The 19,310-nt window shown below is 37.0% G+C and overlaps 1 protein-coding gene across 11 annotated transcripts in view; it reads right to left on the reverse strand.

The window, feature by feature from the left end:
* frmd5a (FERM domain containing 5a) overlaps positions 1 to 19,310 on the reverse strand; it is a 93,798-nt gene that overhangs the window by 14,395 nt on the left and 60,093 nt on the right. For 7 of the 11 annotated variants that reach the window (XM_079620241.1, XM_079620236.1, XM_079620239.1 and 4 more), the window contains exons 2-8: positions 13,114 to 13,218; positions 11,322 to 11,364; positions 9,599 to 9,677; positions 6,024 to 6,121; positions 3,606 to 3,729; positions 838 to 925; positions 170 to 258 (exon numbers count right to left, since the gene is read on the reverse strand). In XM_079620241.1, the coding sequence (XP_079476367.1) occupies positions 170 to 258; positions 838 to 925; positions 3,606 to 3,729; positions 6,024 to 6,121; positions 9,599 to 9,677; positions 11,322 to 11,364; positions 13,114 to 13,218 (626 nt within the window). Of the gene's footprint in view, positions 1 to 169; positions 298 to 837; positions 926 to 3,605; positions 3,730 to 6,023; positions 6,122 to 9,598; positions 9,678 to 11,321; positions 11,365 to 13,061; positions 13,219 to 19,310 lie in introns of those variants that run through there. The other 4 variants (XM_079620238.1, XM_079620235.1, XM_079620231.1 and 1 more) reach the window with 2 other exon arrangements.

A 19,310-nucleotide genomic window follows, 5' to 3' on the forward strand; every position in this document is an offset into this window, starting at 1 on the left:
GTATAATACAATATAATAAACCCAGCTGTGACTTGTATACCCAGAGCCTGTCGCTAGGCGAGAATGACTCATTATGTTCAGCTTCACGATGCATGTGTGTGTGTTTACTCAACCCCGAAGACGTCAATGGAAGTTCAGTAGGGAAAAGAGGCAAGTATTAGTGACTCACCATTTGAGGAAATGGACTCTCTTGTTCCCTTGAAGCACGACAAAACCGAATGGAGTGAAGGCTAGGAAAGCTGGGTTCCCAGACACATCCTGTGATGAACAGCGACAGAGGAGAACCACGTCATCTTCCTTTCTTAACAAGCAGACATTGAGTAGGAAGACTCAATACAGGACCGTACAGCAAGTGATCATAACAACAGAGCCTTCTTGTATTGTCAGGCTAACTTTATGTAATGTTTAGCAGTAAAATGGAAAGTTTGGGGCTTTTACTGTTGAGATTAAACTGACAGTAGATGTTTCTCAACAGGAGTCATTTAATTCAGTGAAACTGGGAGAAAAAAAAAACTCACTGAAAGAATCAAGCGTTATAGAGGACACGTTTTAGTACACTATTTTAACGGCCTTGTTGATGTATTGATATATATATATATATATATATATATATATATATATATATATATATTCTGATTTGTTATACTGACTATAATACATTCACTATATTAAGTCTCTGGCAATAAGTATTCTTGTATATATTTTATGCTACCGTTCAAATGTTTGGGATTTGTATGATTTTTTTATGTTTTTGAAAGAAGGGTATTTGGTTTGAAAAAGTTTGAGAAACTGCTGTACACAAATAGCTTCTGGAAGCGTCAGATAGAGCCGTCTAACCTTGCACGGGTGAGGATCCACGCCGTATGTTTCAAGCATTTGTGCTTTCTGCAGGAACTTCAGCTCAGCAGTCTCTGGAGTTTGACCTCTGCAAAACAACACATTAAAACACCATCATTCAGTGTCATTCAGTGTCGTTCAGTGTCGTTCAGTGGTGCAACTCCACATCAGTCACAGATTACAACAAAAACGAAAGTTTATTCAAGTGTGCTATTAGTATACATCTGAATGTATACTACATGACAGAAAAGTATATTTGGGCAAAACGTGTAAATCTTTTGATGGAGATATTACAAGTATAATTAAGTATTCTAAGTATACTTGGCTTGTAGTTGTGTTTACTCTTTTGATCGAGTAGCCTATTAAATACTTTTTTTCACATAGTTTGTACATTACATTGTTTGAAAATATTGATAAAGAAAACAGATTCCTAACTCTTAGTTCCTAATTCTGAGTGTGTGAATTTTTGTATAGTGCACTTGTAGAGTACATTAGAATTTACTTCAAATCTACTTAAAGTAGAGTTATTAACTTAAAGTTACGGTATATTTCAAGTATAAAAATTAATATCTAATAGAAACATAGTATACTTGAGGTGTAAAAAAATATATATAAATAGTAAACTAAATGTATAATGTTAAGTTCACTTACAAGTATACTTGCAGTATAAAACTACTAAACTACTATTCACTGAGAGTATACTTCAAAGTGTACTTTCATAAACTAAAAAAGTGCTACAAGTACTTGACTAGAAAACTATCCGCATACCTCTAAGTTCACTTGTAGTATAGTTGCAGTATAAATGAAATATGTAGTTGTGTACTCAACGTTTACTACTGTTACACTTAAAGTATACTTATAAGTATACTTTCGTACACAGAGAAGTATAATTGAAATAGTACACTTAAAAGTATACTACTAATACACTGATATGTTAGTATACTTACTACATAAAGTATACTTGAACTTTTCTTAAGTATACTTAATGAAATTAACTTAAAGAATACTTTAGTACTTTAAAGCATATACTGGTGCCATAGGTATTGGATTGAATCCACATTATTATTGGTTTTGTACAAAGTGGAAAATCATTGCAATGTAAAAAACAAAAAACACCTGTCCAGAAACATAATGTTGATGTGAATGTGAATAAACGCATCTATTGTGACACTTTACTCTTGAACGACATCGATTAGCAGCCACTATATAGAAAGCAAACCAAACCGACCAGACAGTTCAAGTATCATCTCTCCAGGAAACCTCTTACCGGTTCATGTTTTATTCAGCGCCAGCCATTCAACATTCAAGACCTTAATCCAACAAGACCGCCTGCCTTGTGTTTCAATCCAAATCAGAGAAGAAAAGCGACCCTCAACGTCGTGAGAAAGCCATTGTTTACAGACATCAGGACTGACTTGCGTACTGGATCATTCTGAAGATCTAAACAGACATCTTCGCTCTACATTCCCAACATAATTTACGCACATAATAAGACTGATGAAGTGTCTCTGGTCATGTAAAGTCACACCAGCAGAGGGCAGCAGTAATCATGCTCCGGTTTGCTGGATCATAGTTCGGTGGGATCATAACTTCCAAAATATGGCAGTCAAATCGCCTTATGTTCATTTGCCACCCATATATGAATAGCCAACAGCTTCTAAACACACATTACATTGCATATATTTAAAGTAAATTTCACATATGGAATTAAGTAAGATCTACTTAACTAAGTTAAATATACATAACTTAACTTGGCCAGTTGAAGTTGGAGATTTTTAACTTAGTTGAAGTTTACTTTGCAACACTCTGTTTTAAGTACATTTTACAATATAACACTGAATTAAACCATGCTTTTAAAGTATATGCTTTACTTAGAACATCCATGTAAATAATACAGTAGATGGTGTCTAGACAACATATCTGCATAATAGAAGTAATGTGTGATACCCACCCAACCAATACTTGGTACACAATACACAGTAATAGTAGCATTTGTTGGATCATTTTTTGAGTATGAATGTGTCATTTTGAGTAGAAAATGAACTCCAGATATCACAAAACAGCAAGTTACTAAACCTAACAGCAAACACAATGATGAAACGGTGAAAACACAGAGCGGTGAAAAATGCGTTAATTATTCATGACCAGTATCAGAAAGTTGAGTAGGTTTTATGACATTGATTTTTACACTTTCATTTCTACAAGCTTAAATTGAGTACTAATATAGAATTGACTTTTTTTTTTTATTATTCCTGCCTGAATTAACTTCAAAGTCTTGCCTAGTCTTTACTACAGAATCATTATTATGAGTCCAATGCTGCTCACAAGATTAGGGTCAATAAGATTTTTTTTTAGATATATAAATAATACTTTTATTCAGTAAGGATGCATTAAATAGATCACGAATTGGCAGTAAAGACATAAAAAATACTGTAGTCACCCAATGCCAATGTTATCAAATTGACACTTATTGTAAAGTGTTATTGATTTTGCATTACTAGGACAATCTGTTAGCAGTCACTGACCGCCATCCCCCTCAGCAGTGAAGCTCAGAAACACATGAGAGAGAGAGAGAGAGAGAGAGAGAGAGAGAGAGAGAGAGAGAGAGAGAGAGAGAGAGAGAGAGAGAGAGAGAGAGAGAGAGAGAGAGAGAGAGAGAGAGAGAGAGAGAGAGAGAGAGAGAGAGAGAGAGAGAGAGAGTCTGAAATGACTTTTCCATAATTCCTAAGCCATAGACAAAGAAAAAGCAGGGGAAAGGTTACACGTACATTAATTCTGTCTTGTGAATCTCTGCGATCCTTCTTTCCAGTTTCTCTGAGTGCTTGGGGAAGAACTGGAACTTGGAGCTGTAGCCCTCTGGATGCTTTCCCGGGTCGTAGTCTCCAATCTCAGCTGCAAAGTAGTCATAAAATCAATCTTTCATCATGCAACCGTTCATAGTGTCATACCTCAGCAGTGGAGCGGACACTAAATCAATCTTTCAACGTGCAACCGTGCATTTTAGCTCACGCATGGCCATGCTAACGTGTTTTCTTAATGAACATGCTCCGTGAGAGCAAGTGTTGGAGCCATATGTTCTTTGCAGGGGTTTTGCGGATTAGCATAAAGCATTTTTAATACGCTGTTTGCTTCTGCACTTGGTACCAGTGGCAAGCGCTGACTTCTTAAACCGGGTGTGCGGAGTGCAACGTTTTATACGTTTTCGTATAGAGTAAATTTCCCTGTGGAGAAAATACTATGAAAATAGTTTCAGTTATGACTTATTATTTGATTTAGTCTAGTTTTGAATTAAATACAATGTGATTTTCAGTGATTGACAGATTGATAAAATCCCCCATATGCCAGCTAACCAATGAGAATGTGGAACAATGATGACGATGCATAACCACAGAGCGTAACTGGGAATTTACCTGAAACCCTCCATAACTGGTACAGATTTGAAGAAAATTACAGTAGTTTGGCAAATGAATAAATGATGCACAGTTACATACGTATTACCAACATTTTATTATGTAAGCTCTATGTTACACCTCAAATAACAAGGGATGATATACATGTAGTAGTGTTAATATTAAATAGCGAATCCACAAACTCACTCTCTCAAATGGCTTTGGTGTGCAGAGCATTCTCAGCTCATATGACTGTCTGGTACCCATGAGCCTCTCTGAGTCCTGACCATCGGGAACAGTGATGGAAAAGTGCATCTTTAATTCAACAGTCGTCTAAAACATGGCCCTGATCAACCTGTCAAAGAACATTACTGTGCATCCCGACCTAAACCTCCAACATCTCTGTAGACTACTGAACAAATACCCAAATTCAACTGAGAGATAACAGATTCAAATGATTGATTCTGGTCTTGAAAATAATGTTGGAAATTCATGGGGAAAAAAAGCGTAAAAAAGCGAAAAAAAATATATTTTTTGAAAGATTCAGTATTTTCTATTAGAAATTAGTGATGCACAGATACTAAATTTTCCTGCAGATAACAATAGCCAATTATTCTGAATGATATCTGTCGATACTGATAGTTTGACTTTCTTATAAGGAAAAAAAATCTCTCCCAAAATAATGCAGTAAACTAGAGAACCCTCTTATTTACATTACTATAATATTAGAGGTTAAAAGTAACAAAAGAGCTCAAACTATTATATTCAACTGCAATATATTTTCAGATAATTACACTTCAATAAAAACAGTTTTTTAACTGTGAATGCGTCACTGTCGCATTAACTTTGACAGCCCTAAATTCACCACAATAGTCAATTTCTTCACACACAGTGTACTGTACGTTTGACCAGTTTGAATGTCTGACCAGTTTGCCGCCCCCTTTTGATTGCAACCGCACTTATCAGCTGATACCGATCATTCATTGGCTGATACAGTACATTCACTGTATAATTATTATTATTATTTTAAGTTATTGCCTTAAATTTTTAAGTGCAATCAACTTGGATATTTAAGTAATTTCAACTTAAATTACTTAAATTAAATTACTAAAAATTGCTTAACTCATTTTGATGAGTTAAAGCAATGTAAAAACGTTTGTCATAACTTATTACTGTCTGTAATCATATAATTTGTTTATAGTGTCGGTACATCCCTATTAGAAACAAATATATGTTTAATTGTGTAATAATTAAAAATAAATTAGGTTGAATTCAGATTAATTGGGACACTTTTCCCCAGTCATCTAAAAAAAGGCTAAAAAAGTATCCCAATGAACCTGAATTCATAAAAGTACATTATATACGCTACCGTTGTAAAGTTTGGGGTTGGTATGAGTTTTTAAACGTTTTTAAAGTTGCATTTATTTGATCACAAACAGAGAAAAACAGTTAAATGGTTAAACTTACATTATTATATGTGAAGGAAAAGCTGAATTTTTCAACATCATTTCAGTGTCACATTCTAATATGCTGATTTGCTGCTCAAGAAACTTTTATTATGATCACTGTTTAAAACAGCTGTGCTGCTTTTTTTTAAAGGACTCTGATGAATAGAAAATTCAAAATAACACTTACTTGAAACAGAAATTGTAACAACGTAAAAATCTTTACTGTCACATTTGATCATTTTAATCCATCTTTGCTGAATAATAGTTTTATGTAAAAAAAAAAAAAATTTAGAATGGCATCACACAGCTTCTGTCTTGAGTATTAGGGTCCCATTTCCTTCTACTTTACCTTGTAAGATGTAAGCTGCCAATAAAGCTGCGTCAGACGTTTTGCAGAGGAGTCGGCCGTGGTACAGATCTCTTTTGATCTGCAGGAAGACGAGATACCTGCAACCAGCACATGAAGACAAACGCTGAGAGAAAACCTCACTTATTCCATTACCCTGAACACATGTGTCTGATTATGTAAATGATTAATCAAAGGTTAAATCTCCATTTATCTGTAATGAGGGCTGATAATGAAGGACACAGAAGTGCAAAATGAAACATTTCACAGTAGGAGACGAAGAAAACAGTGTGTGTGTTTAACACTCTCTCAAAACATGCTGAATATTTCTCTTTGAGTTGGTTCAATTCTGTTTCCAGAGCTGGGAATGAATTGAGAACAGGATTGTTGTTCTGGGAAGAGAAACCGCTGTGTCAAAAGCTGTTGAGTTGGGGAAAAGAGACACTGCAACACACACACACACAGACGTCTGTCTCTCTGGCCCAAACATCTGTCTCACAGCGATTTAATGTTACAAACACAGATGCTACTTCATATAATTATGCATTTGAAGCTCATAGACTGGTTTTGAATGGAATGGAAAGAGTAAATGCAAACTATATTCATATGATTGTTTAAGACAAGAGCTTCCAGTAACACTTTAGATTAGCAAACACATATTCATTCACTATTAACTAGTTACTTATTAGCATGCATATTAATTCCAGACCATATTCTTCTACATACCTACTACAACAACTACCTTATTTAATATCAATAAGCAATAATTAGGAGTTTATTGAGAGAAAACTCCTATTTAATAGTGAATATGTGTTTCCCAATCTAAAGTGTTACCGAGCTTCCTGTAAGCTTTAAAGCACCAATGTCACATTTTCTATTCATAAATCAATCCAGTCCCAATCTGGTACTTGGCTCCTCTCGCCTTCAGTGCAACATGTGTCCCGCGAGTAAAGAGCGACATGCTTGTCTTTAACTTCTCGAAGTAGGCCAGCCCAGCTAGAGCTAATAGCTTTTCACATAAGAGGCCATAGGAGCTAAAAATGCAATTATGTTCCCTGAATTCTCTCTACGTGACAGCAGCAAAATGGCATTTTCTGTAGCCACCAGTCAATTTCTGGCCTACATATCGGCTTCCTTCTTTATCCCTAACCTGCCGTTTACGGAAACACACTCGACGTGTCAGTGTCATTCGGTCCCAGAGAAGGACGGGCCAAATATAGGAGCAGCTAAATGCCAAAGCATTGGGCTGAGATGCTAGTTTTTCCTCTGTGGAATATGATATTTTACAATAATCTAATAAATAGAGAAAGTGGATATGCATCACTAATATAAACATAACAATATTTAGATGATCTCATTATAGGGAGATAAAAATGCTATTGTAACAAGAGTCATGTTTTATATGCTTGTAGATTTTTAAATGTGAAGGAAAAGATGACAATATTAAATAACAGTAAATATAAATATATATAGATATCATATATAAAGTGACGGTAACCGGTGTCTAGGATGCAGCTTGGGTGTGTGAGTGACTTGGGTGTGTTAGTGACTTGGGTGTGTGAGTGACTTGGGTGTGTGAGTGACTTGGGTGTGTGAGTGACTATAATCTTCTTTTGTGACGTGAGCAATTATAAACATCGAAAAACTCTCTGAAACTCTCTGAATTATAAACGGCAGAAGAAAGTGCAGAGAGACAGAATCACTTATTTTTTCTTTGCTCCAGGTGGATGCATTTCTTTTTTCCTCACAGGGAATATGCTAATTCTTCCATATCCTAAACAATGTCCTTTTCTTTCAGATAACATCCCTCTATTTCTCACCCATCCCTCTCATTAGTCTTTCTGCTCATTCTCTCTCATCTAATTCCCTGCCTTCAACCCTGTTGACTAGCGCTCTCCCGCAACTTCACACATCAATCTCCACCTGAAATACACATACAAATCCACACCACGCAGTGCGTTTGTCTCTTATATGCGCACGCTGTCAATAAAGCGGCCCTCATTAGGTTCTAAGAGGCACTCCGTATCATAAGATCTTTTTTCAGGTCGAGTGTGTGAATTTCTGGGTGACCTCATTGCAGACTGATCGAGAGAGGATGAAAGCTGGAGGCTAATCATGTATCATTCAGAGGAATCTGTTCAGAGTCACTGACCATACATCTTCTCTCCGCAGTGAGAGAGAAACGGCTTTGAATCTTGAGAGGAACAGAAAGATGAGAGGGCTTTAGGCACTTGCATATGTTTAGGGAGCTTCAAGATCCTTTCTATTTCGATGAGCAATCTCGAGAAGTCACTTAGATACTATAGAATGTATACAAGCACTCAGTTTGTTTCATTATAAGGAGGGTTTTGGTTACTATAGAATTGTTAGACATTCCATAGTATGCGAACGGTAAGTTTCAACCAGTGCATTCTGGGATTTTTAATAACAGATTGCTGCAGGTTTGACATATTTTTTGACATATCTCCTCGTAAGCCCGGGAGGGGAGCAGGGACGTATTCCCGCATGGCTAAGGCATGAGTGTGTCCGTGCAGGGGTGCATGTGTCGCCGGCTTCAGGCTGAGAATGGCCAGGACCCTTGACCCCTGGAGAAGCCACAACCCCTCGCGCCCGAGACCCCCTTTACCTGGACCAGCTCCTCTGAACACTAGCTTTCCTTCACGTGCACCAGCACAGCAAGGACACCAGATCCCCTGTTTATTTTGGACAGGTAGGTTGGTAGGTTTATATATCCCAGCCACCGCACTAGACATTATTATTATTAACGGAAGGAGACGTAGGCGTGTTATCCCAGCATTAATGGCAAGGAAAGATATTGTGAGCGGCACATATGAGGAGTTTCTCACTCAGTTCTGCTCCGAGGTCTTGATTGTGGCATTTCTTTGAGGTTTAGAATCCAGTATTCCTGTAATTCTTGTCTTTTATGAATTTAATAAACAACTCTGTCTCGTATTCTGTCCGAACACACCGCGCCTTCTAAGTCAGGTGACTGTAAATGAGCAAAAACTGTTTCCAGTGCAGGTTTGCGAAATATTTCTTTTTCGAATTGCCTGAAAAACCACCTCATGCGAGCGTAAAAACTTTTGCGATAAATGGGAGTTTTTGCGAAATTGACACATTCCCATTGAGCGTACTTTCAATTTGCAATTTCAATTTGCCCAATTTGAAGTGTAATGGAAACGCGGCTGTAGACTTTCTTTGGTCACAGGGCTCATTTTCTGCAATAATTCAAAAGCCAATGGAAAAAATCATTTTGGGTGTTGCGGGAACCAGATTGATGCTAACATCCAAAAATACATTATCACTGCAGTGCTCTATTGCAGACTGGCGATATTAAGCATAAAGAAGCACACTGTCTCAAAGCACCACCGGCACAGCAAAGTCGAACGGCTTTCTGGTGCTGCCAAACATCTGTTGCCATGTCGTTTGCAACACTTAATCAAAGCAGAGCTTTAGGCCTACGCTTAAGGAAATATTTTATGCGAGAAACTGAGCCAGCTCTTTAATCAGGTGCCATTTAATCATGTGACTTAAGTAGTGAATGCAAAAAGCAGAATTCTTTCATTGGGAGCTCATACCTGGTGATCTCCTCCTTTAGAGCAGCGGGATCTGGTGGGTAGAACTTCACCCGCAGACACATGGTGAACGGAGGTTGTGCTGTGTGGACAGAAAAAAACTGAAGATTAGCATCCACACTGAACAAAATGTTACCTTTATCCAGTGGTTCTCAACAAAGGGGCCCGGCGCCCACAAGGGGGCCTCTGCAAACTTGCAAGGGAGCCGCAGGATGACTTTAATATTTTAATTAATAAATGTGTATCACTATATTACAATAATCTTACTCTAAATGTAAATGCTAAAAAAAGAAGAAAAAACTATATATTTTAAATATTCTATTGTTTTATTAAACGACACAGTTCTGGAATACAAAATCACAAAATGTGAATTAATTAATGATATGAACAAAGTTGAATATGGGAGATATCTTTGTGTATTTGTGTTGGGCAATGGGGTTTGAGAACCACTGCCTTAATCCGTATTTTAGTCTTGTCAGAAAATAATATCTAAACACCTTTAAAAACAACTTTACTTAAAAGCAACACTGCATTAAATATGAAGTAATTTTGCAATATGAATATGCAATATTCTTGTTTTCAGCGAATATTATCAAGAATTAGGTTTCTTACCCCACTGGCATTAAACATGAATCTAACACACTTTAAGGAGATTTATGATTAAAACATGAGGAAGCAATCTGCCAAAGGGCTAAAAAAATATATTTTCTGAACATTATTAATACGAAAGACCTTATGTAACAATAATTCAAGTTAATTAACTATTATTTTGGAAAATGTGTACTTTACCCTAGTACTACTAAAATCAAATCTTTGTACTTTTTTACTCTGTTTATGCCTAATAATTTCAGTTTGACCCCAAAGTACAAATTACACAGGTCAAACAACATGTCAAACAACTCTAAAATCTGCTGTTTATGAATTTAACGTCAACATCTTATGAAGTCAGGACAAGACTGTTTTACAAAGTTTGAAATTAAAGTTACTTTAATGAGAAACTCTCCAGTGTCTCATAATCTCATCAGTCTGTTCTAAGGCTAAGAAATGTGTTCACTTTTTTTGTGTTTTACTTTTAATTAGAAAGTACAATTAAATGTGGAAATTTTTTTTTAACTTCGGCTTTTAAATGACTAAAACACAATATGTCAGCATAATTTCTCTATACCTTCTACCACACTGTCTATAATGTATAATATATACAAAAATACTGATTAAGAAATGCATTGTTTCTTCATTGTAGTTTGTGTGAGATCAGAATCATAAAGTGAGTGTTGAGTAAAGAACGTTCACACCAAGAACATAGTTTTAGTTCAATCACCCCAATGTACAAGAATATGTCCACACCACAACTATAACAATAAGTACACAGTGAAACAATATTGGATTTTACAAATCTAACATAGCCTACAATAAAACAATCAGAATTCACCTTATAATAAACAACCCTATTGTGCGTTGGCGCGGACGCAAATATAGTTATTATCGTTATAGTTATCACTCTTGATGTGAACGGGCCTTAAGCGCATTTCATGGCCAGTTTAACACAAGCAAAGGTCACCACATCATCAAATGACAGCTCCTATTTAAGAACACGCCATTTGTAAATCTATAGTACCCATGAACCCCATTAGCATGCTTCATTACAGTCACTATAGTGATGATGTTCATAATTGCTCCTTTATGGAATCTAGCACGCTATAAATAAGATCTGACTGGTGATACTTACATTTCATCTGCTTAGAAATTGACTTGGTGAACTCCAGCCAGTGCTAAAACAACAGAAGAGAGAGTTTTAATTCCTCACACACACGCACACACACACACGCACGCACACACACACACACACACACACACACACACACACGCACACACACACACGCACACGCACGCACGCACACACACACACACACACACACACACACACGCGCGCGCGCGCGTACATACACATATTACATCTATATTTCATCTAACACATAATTACACAGGAGCAGGTGGTCAGTGTGGGTAGATGTAGAGATTGTATATCAGTATGAGTGTGAGATGGGGGGGGAAGGGTAGATATATTAATCATTTCATCTCATTTCTTTCTTCTCCGGAGCGAAATATTGTCACATCTTCGACGTCACGCTGAGATTCTATTACTGCTATTGTGTGCGGCCCCAGATAAGCCAAATCAGCCGAACAGAGCCATTGGATTTAAGAAAGAAAGTATTTTTGGGTCTTAGTGCCAGTAGGCTAATGTCTAGAAATAGCATCAGGCTATTGGAATTTGATTTCAGATTATAGCGACCTGAAAGCTTTTTGGACAATATTTCCCATGCCACATTATAGCATTCTGGATTGTCGGCTAATCTGTGGCATATTTTGTCAACTAGGAATGTTCTGAAGGGAATTGTGAGCACTTAGCAGACGCTAACGTTGTTCCATTGTGTCGTCTACAGGCGAGCATCAGTTAGATGTCCTCATTATTATTTATGTCACTCAATGCGGGAGGCTCCCGAAGGGGGTCAGTGAAAAAGACAGATATGAAGAAACTCTCGAGTGCGCATGTAAAGCCTGTTCACTCTCAGGTTTGCATTTAGCAGACAAAGATCAGGACAGATCTCCAACTCAACAGGGTTTCATTACAGAGAGCTATACAGAATGTTTATTTAGATTATTTTTTTTTTTTAATAAAAAATTAGATTACAATTTTGAAATTAACATTTAATATAAATACTACTATTATATATTTCAAAATATTTAAACAATTGATATTTTGTGAATTTAAATTGAGACCCTGGTCCACAAAAACAGTCACATGGGTAAATTTTTTGAAATTGAGATATATACATCATCTGAAAACTGAATAAATACGCTTTTTATTGATGTATGGTTTGTTAGGATATGACAATATTTGGCCGAGATACAACTATTTGAAACTCTGGAATCTGAGGGTGCAAAAAAATCTAAACATTGCATTTAAAGTTGTGCATTTATGTTCGCGATTGTGCGCCATCCAAATGTTTTATATATTTACGGTAGGAAATGTACAACATATCTTCATGGAACATGATTTTTGGCATAAAAGAAAATTCTGTCATTTTTACCCTTTCAATGTATTGTTGGCTATTGCCAAAAAAATACCCGTGCGACTTATGACTGGTTTTGTGATCCAGGGTCACATTCATATATACGTGTGTGTGTGTGTGTGTGTGTGTGTGTTAATAAATGGACTTGAACTTCCATAAACCTGTAGAGTAGTGATCTGGATTCAAACATTCTGACACGCAAAGTGAAGCTTTCACTGGATCAATACCAACACAGCCCACCCACAACACACATGAACTCATCACTTATTAGGCATCACAACCAATACGCTGTAAGAAACGAAAGTCACTTTGAGTATCCTGACAGGTGAAGCTTTATCGTAATAAAAAAGCGGCGGGCATGAATGCAGAAATGATGAATTGGTGCTGCGCATTACCGTTGACCTTGGACTGTTCGACGCGAGCCACATGGTGGGACGGGACACTCACCCGTTGTTTATCCGGATCGACATATCTAATGCCAAAATAGTCCTTCTCCAGCAGGTTTAGATGGTGGCAAATGAGGTCGAACAAATACTGGCCTTTGGCATCCCTCTGAAAGACAAAGAGAATAACAAACGATCAATAGAGCAGAAGTTTATTATTTGTCTGGGTATGCATTCTATTTTTGGACCAAAGAAATAGGAGGAAGGACTGAAGAAGACCAGCCAAATAAAACTAAAGTTTAGTGACCTGAAGGCTGAGATGGAAAGCAGGGGATTTTATTTACTGATGACATTTTTATTATTATTATTATTATTCTGACTCCTTTTGAGAGATTCTGTATATTAAATATAAATGCAGAGAGTCTTGGAATTTCCATTTCATTTCCATTACCTTTTCATTCATGATAGGATTTCAAAAAATAATGCCGGAGACGGAAAGACTGCTGTGCCGGGATTCATTTCTATTTGTATGCCAGGTGCCAAGCCGAATTACTTGATATAAGCATTTATTATTATTAATGAACAAATGTCTCCAATAAAACCCACAACAAACAGACTGATGTTATGTGATGTGTGGCAAATTTACTCTAAAATATTGAATCGGTTAGATAATACTTTATGTAAGCCAGAGCAAAACTAGAAACATTTATTCCATGACTTTTTAAATGCATCACTCATTTCATTGACTTTTCAAAGCCTGGATATCACAAATGACTGTAGAAACCTGAAAGTCTGTTCGAATAAATTAGATGAGAAAGTTAATAGTTTACCAAGACTACATGGATAACCTACACATTTTATCGTTCATTTTTACACTTAATCTGTCATTTGTAAATGCCACACAAATTCTACAATGTTCCCCATCAGTCAGTCACGTTCCAGGTTACATCGAATGACCGACACATTCGGGTCTCATTTCTCACCCAATCACATTTGAGGGGTAAGAAAACGGGCCAATGGACATTGGCGAGTGAGATTTGCATGGCTAACTCCACCGGACATACGGATATATAACCTTCCCGGCAACTCACTCATGCAGGTTTGTGCTGAGGAGTTGAGACGGGATCCCGGGATTCAGGAGGCGTTACTCAGGGAATGAGGGTTATGACAGTAACCAAGACTTTTAGACCCCAATATATCAGTTCAGAACTACATAAGCTCATTATCTCAAACGGTTCCTCATCAGTTCAAACAGTTCTTCAAAACTAGAGAAAATGAGTTGGGAGAAGAAATGAAATTTTTCACTTTTTCTCTCTCCGCCCACCTCTAATATCGCACTCATTTGCATTCAGAATCTATTTTCCCCTCAAACAAACAACAGTCTTTCGCTTTTGCAGTATTTTTTTCTCTGTAATTGTATGCATTCAGAGATTGAAGTGCAAATCAAGACAATTCACCCCCAGTAGCAAGTCTTCAGGCATGAGTGATTTATTCTGGATTAAGACTTACTGTAAGAACTTGGGAAGCCATCCGCAGCCTATAGACAAATCATTGTGTTGTGCTGAGCTTGGGTCACAGTACGCGTACAGTACTTGTGTATTATAATGTAGCATTTCTTTGAGATCTCATCTCGTGTTGCTCTTTTAACTGAACAGCTCCCTCTATGAATCAAATTTACAGGCAATTTGAACGCAATCTGAATGATAGCAGATGCGGAAGATCTTAAAGAATCTGTTCAAAAGAATACATTTATTCAGATGCACGAGAATCTCTTCATAAACAGTCAATAGTTTCCATCCAAAGTTGCGAATTTATCTTATGCGCAAAATATAATGCGTAAAACATTCGCGAATAAAGCAGCGTTTCCGTCCCATGTGTTCAACAATCATCACTTCCTGGGAAATTGGGACAAAATTGTTCTAATAAAAATGGACGTTGCTGCAATCAGGGAAGAAACTGTGTCTCTTTTATCCTATAATAAATGACCTGTGCCTTATAACGCGCAGACGAAACGCAATAAATGCTGTAATGTTATCTTGCGTTCAGATGCAGTTTGAGAACGCAATCATGTGAGACATTTTTAATGACATATTTAATGACTTTGGCTCAGGCATTTCAGAATAACTAGAACAACATTCGAGATGAAACTGATCCGCTGGTTAATCCAGTTATCTAATCACATCCTCTGTTGAGGTAAAGTCATGTGAGGTTTTTCTGTTGAGCATCGAGGGATTTATTCAGTAAATGTGTGTTGCATCGTAGTTTATGTGTGTCTTCTTATCGCATACAAAATTATCCGACTTAATTGGAGCGCATATGTTTTATTTTATTTTATGTGCATCCAGCGTGTGCTAGTGCTAGTTGCTAGCATGGCTAGTGACAGAAAGAACTGAGGTGAACGGTCACTCCGCAAGCAGGATTTGTTCTGTTCCTCTCAATCACAAAACCTCTGGAAAGCCTTTAATGATGCTCACATAATGAGATCAGCCAACAGACAAGCAACATATTCAGCCAAATTGAGCCTTTCAGGCCCTTGTGTTCAGTATGAAAAGGAGAAATATAAAGGTCAAACACAAAATACAGCGTTTTCATCAGCTTTGAAAGCCATTTCTAGTTCATAAATGTTGTTACAGAGGAGCAGTTTCTGACATAATAACACTATTTGAACTTACTAATGTTATTTCTGTGTATAGCTTGAGGAAAAAAAAGGCAAGGAGAAGGGCAAACGAGACTCATGCTGGTTTGTTTACTCTTGGAAATATCTTTTAGAGATTTAGAAGGAGCAATAGACATGGGAAGAGTCATTCAGTAGCGATGCATGAGTGGAGGGACCATCTGGCTGTGTGACCCCAGCACTTAAGAGTGTCTTTCTCTCTTTCACACACACACACACGGCGCAGGCGCACACGCAAACGCACACGCAAACGCATATATACAGAATATAATAATAATAATTTGTTACATTTATATAGCGCTTTTTCTGTGACCTCAAAGCACTTCACATATGGGGGGGGGGGGGGATCTCCTCAACCACCACCAGTGTGCAGCTCCACCTGGATGATGCGACGGCAGCCATATTGCGCCAGAATGCCCACCACACACCAGCTTACTGGTGGAGAGGAGACGGTGATGAAGCCAATCAGTATATGAAGATGATTAGGAGGCCATGATGGACAGAGGCCAAGGGGCAAATTTTGCCAGGATGCCGGGGTTACACCCCTACTCTTTTTCGAAGGACATCCTGAGATTTTAATGACCACGGAGAGTCAGGACCTCGGTTTTACATCTCATCCGAAGGACGGTGCTCTTTGGCAGTATAGTGTCCCCGTCACTACTGGGGTGTTAGGACCCACACAGACCACAGGGTGAGCACCCCCTGCTGGCCTCACTAACACCTCTTCCAGCAGCAACCTGATTTTCCCAGGAGTCTCCCATCCAGGTACTGACCAGGCTCAGTCCTGCTATAGCTTCAGTGGGCAAACAGTCTTGGGCTACGGCTGCTGAATATACACTCAATGAAGAGCCTGATGCTGATACCATATTCTACATCTCAAAAACACATTCCATTTCTCATTGCAAGTTCTCCGTGAAACAATTATAAAAATCTTTCAGTAGAAAACTTTTATGGTTCTATTTTCGGATAAACGAGCAGATGGAGGGCAGTGGACCATGAGCGCATGCGTCTGCCTGATGCCAAATAGCACATTCTGTGGGTGTCTAGAGACGGCTGGATAGCTGTATAACATACAGCCTTCATGCAGGACTGCTGGGACCCAATGGGACTGCCAGAGGGGACAAAAAAAAGAAAGAGGTGCCCCTATTTGAGAACAGGTCAGACCACCCCCGCATAGATGCAGAGATGGACTAATCTCAGCGAGCACATAAGGTGAATCAATGATCATTATTATTATTATGATAATAATTAATACTATCATTATTATAAATGAAATTAAAAAATAAATAAATAAATAAATAAATAAATAAATTAAATTAAATTAAATTAAATTAAATTAAATTAAATTAAATTAAATTAAATTAAATTAAATTAAATTAAATGTAAATAAAATAAAATAAATTAACAAAAAAATTATTAAAATTAAATTAAATAAATTTAAATTAAATAAATTTAAAAATACATTATTATTATTATTAATTAATTAAATTAAATAAAAAACTAAAAATTAAAATTAAAATAAATTAAATTATCTATGCTTCTTTAGAGATGTTACTTAAATCACCTGTATATACCAGGTCAGCAAATTAAAATCTAGTTATATTTATATTTATATCTTATGCATAGCTTTGCGCATAGATGCGCACACACACACACACACACACACACAAACACACACACACACACACACACACACACACACACATACATACATATATATATATATATATATATATATATATTTCCAATTATTTATAGATTTGCCTTATTTATTGAATTATTTCCAATTATTTCTACATTTGCCTTCAATCAGCCATTAGGTGTTGAAGTGGTAAAGGCCTGACAGAAGAACATGGGGTTGAGTCTTTGGCCAAATGTGGACAGTGATATTCACGTTGATATTCTCAGGGTGAGTTACTTGTCAGCACTCAGACAAAGGCCCAAAGGATTATGGGAGAGCGCGAACCCCTGTCACTTCTAAGCAGGTTCCCAACTGAAGGCCCATAATCCATTATGGCATGCCTGCTTACTAGACTAAGGCTAAAACAGGCAAACACTCTCAAGCCTGTACCACACTACCGTACACACTTCTATCGAACTGAATGTGACTATGATTGAGCATTACTCATCAATTGTTATGGGAGATTTATGTTCTCCTTTTCACTTACACTGCCTCCACAGTTAGCACTAAAGCCACATAAAGAGGCTTTGAATAATTCCACTTCCCCAGTATAGAAACAGAGCAAATGCACACTATTCAAGCCCATCTTTTTATATGGTGGAGAGAGCAGCACACCAAAATCCAGGGAGCCCATTCATCATCTAACTGAGATGGCTGGACAACACTCATTGTTCATCAGGGTGAATGTGTAAGCAGCCACTTAGCCAGAGATAACACAAAGGCAAAACCATTTATCTTGCACAGCTCTTGGATAATGAGAAGACTGTATTGGAAATAGCAGTGCTTTTAGTCAATGAAACATCACACCTTCAACCTTTACAAAGAGCAGATGAGGGAGGACGTTTCATATTCGTCATCATTGTGGACTGCAGCATCACGATTACTGTAAAAGCATTATTAAAACATTTTGATTTTATTAAAAACATCCCCATTCATCTCAATGGCAGTCTCTCTGGATGCATGCCATTTTAAAACGGCTATATTGCTCATGGTCACTCAGTTTTAGGCATGAAATATTTGAGCCAATTACTTAGCCATAGGAAAATGACATCATGACAACAGTGATTGGCTGATGAAAATGCACAAAATGAGTATCCTTAGCTGTGACCACACAGGGAGAAAAATAGTGAAATACTATTACATTTAAAGAGAACTGTTTTCTAACATATTTTAAAATGTAATTTATTCCTGTGATGCAAAGCTGAATTTTCAGTCTTCAGTGTCACATGATCCTTCAGAAATCACTCTAATATTCTGATTTGATGCTCAAGAAACATTTGAAAATGAGAAAAAGAAAATGAGTCAAACGTGATATCAATGTTAAAACAATTCCGCTGCTTAATATTTTAGTGCAAATCGGGGGAAAAAAATATGTTCAAGATTCTTTGATGAAGAAAGTTAAAAAGAACAACGTTTATTTGAAATGGAAATCTTTTGTAAAAGAAAAAAATATCTATTTAATGCATCCGTTAAGATTAATATTATAGTAAGTAATAATATAATACTATTATAATATAATAATGTTAATTATTAATTAAAAATCTTACTGACCCCAAACTTTTAAACAAAAAAACTTTTAAACTCTGAGTGTGAGTGTGAGTGTGTGTGTGTGTGTGTGTGTGTGTGTGTGTGTGTGTGTGTGTGTGTGTGTGTGTGTGTGTGTGTGTGTGTGTGTGTGTGTGTTTATTCTACTATAATATTCTTCCTTCATCACTGTCTCTTCATAAACCTCCCCAGCTTCATCTCCCTGTTTCCTGCAAACAAGCAAACAATCTGTAATTGCAGGATCTGTGTTACTGTGTGAGAGAGGAAATAAATCTTAATTAAAGGGGGTTACAGAGATTTGGCTGATTAAACCTGGTGTTGTATGTTCAGAAGGATGGACTAAACATCCACATATGCAGAG

Source organism: Phoxinus phoxinus (assembly GCF_949152265.1).
Source record: "Phoxinus phoxinus genome assembly, chromosome: 8".
NCBI lineage: Eukaryota > Metazoa > Chordata > Actinopteri > Cypriniformes > Leuciscidae > Phoxinus > Phoxinus phoxinus.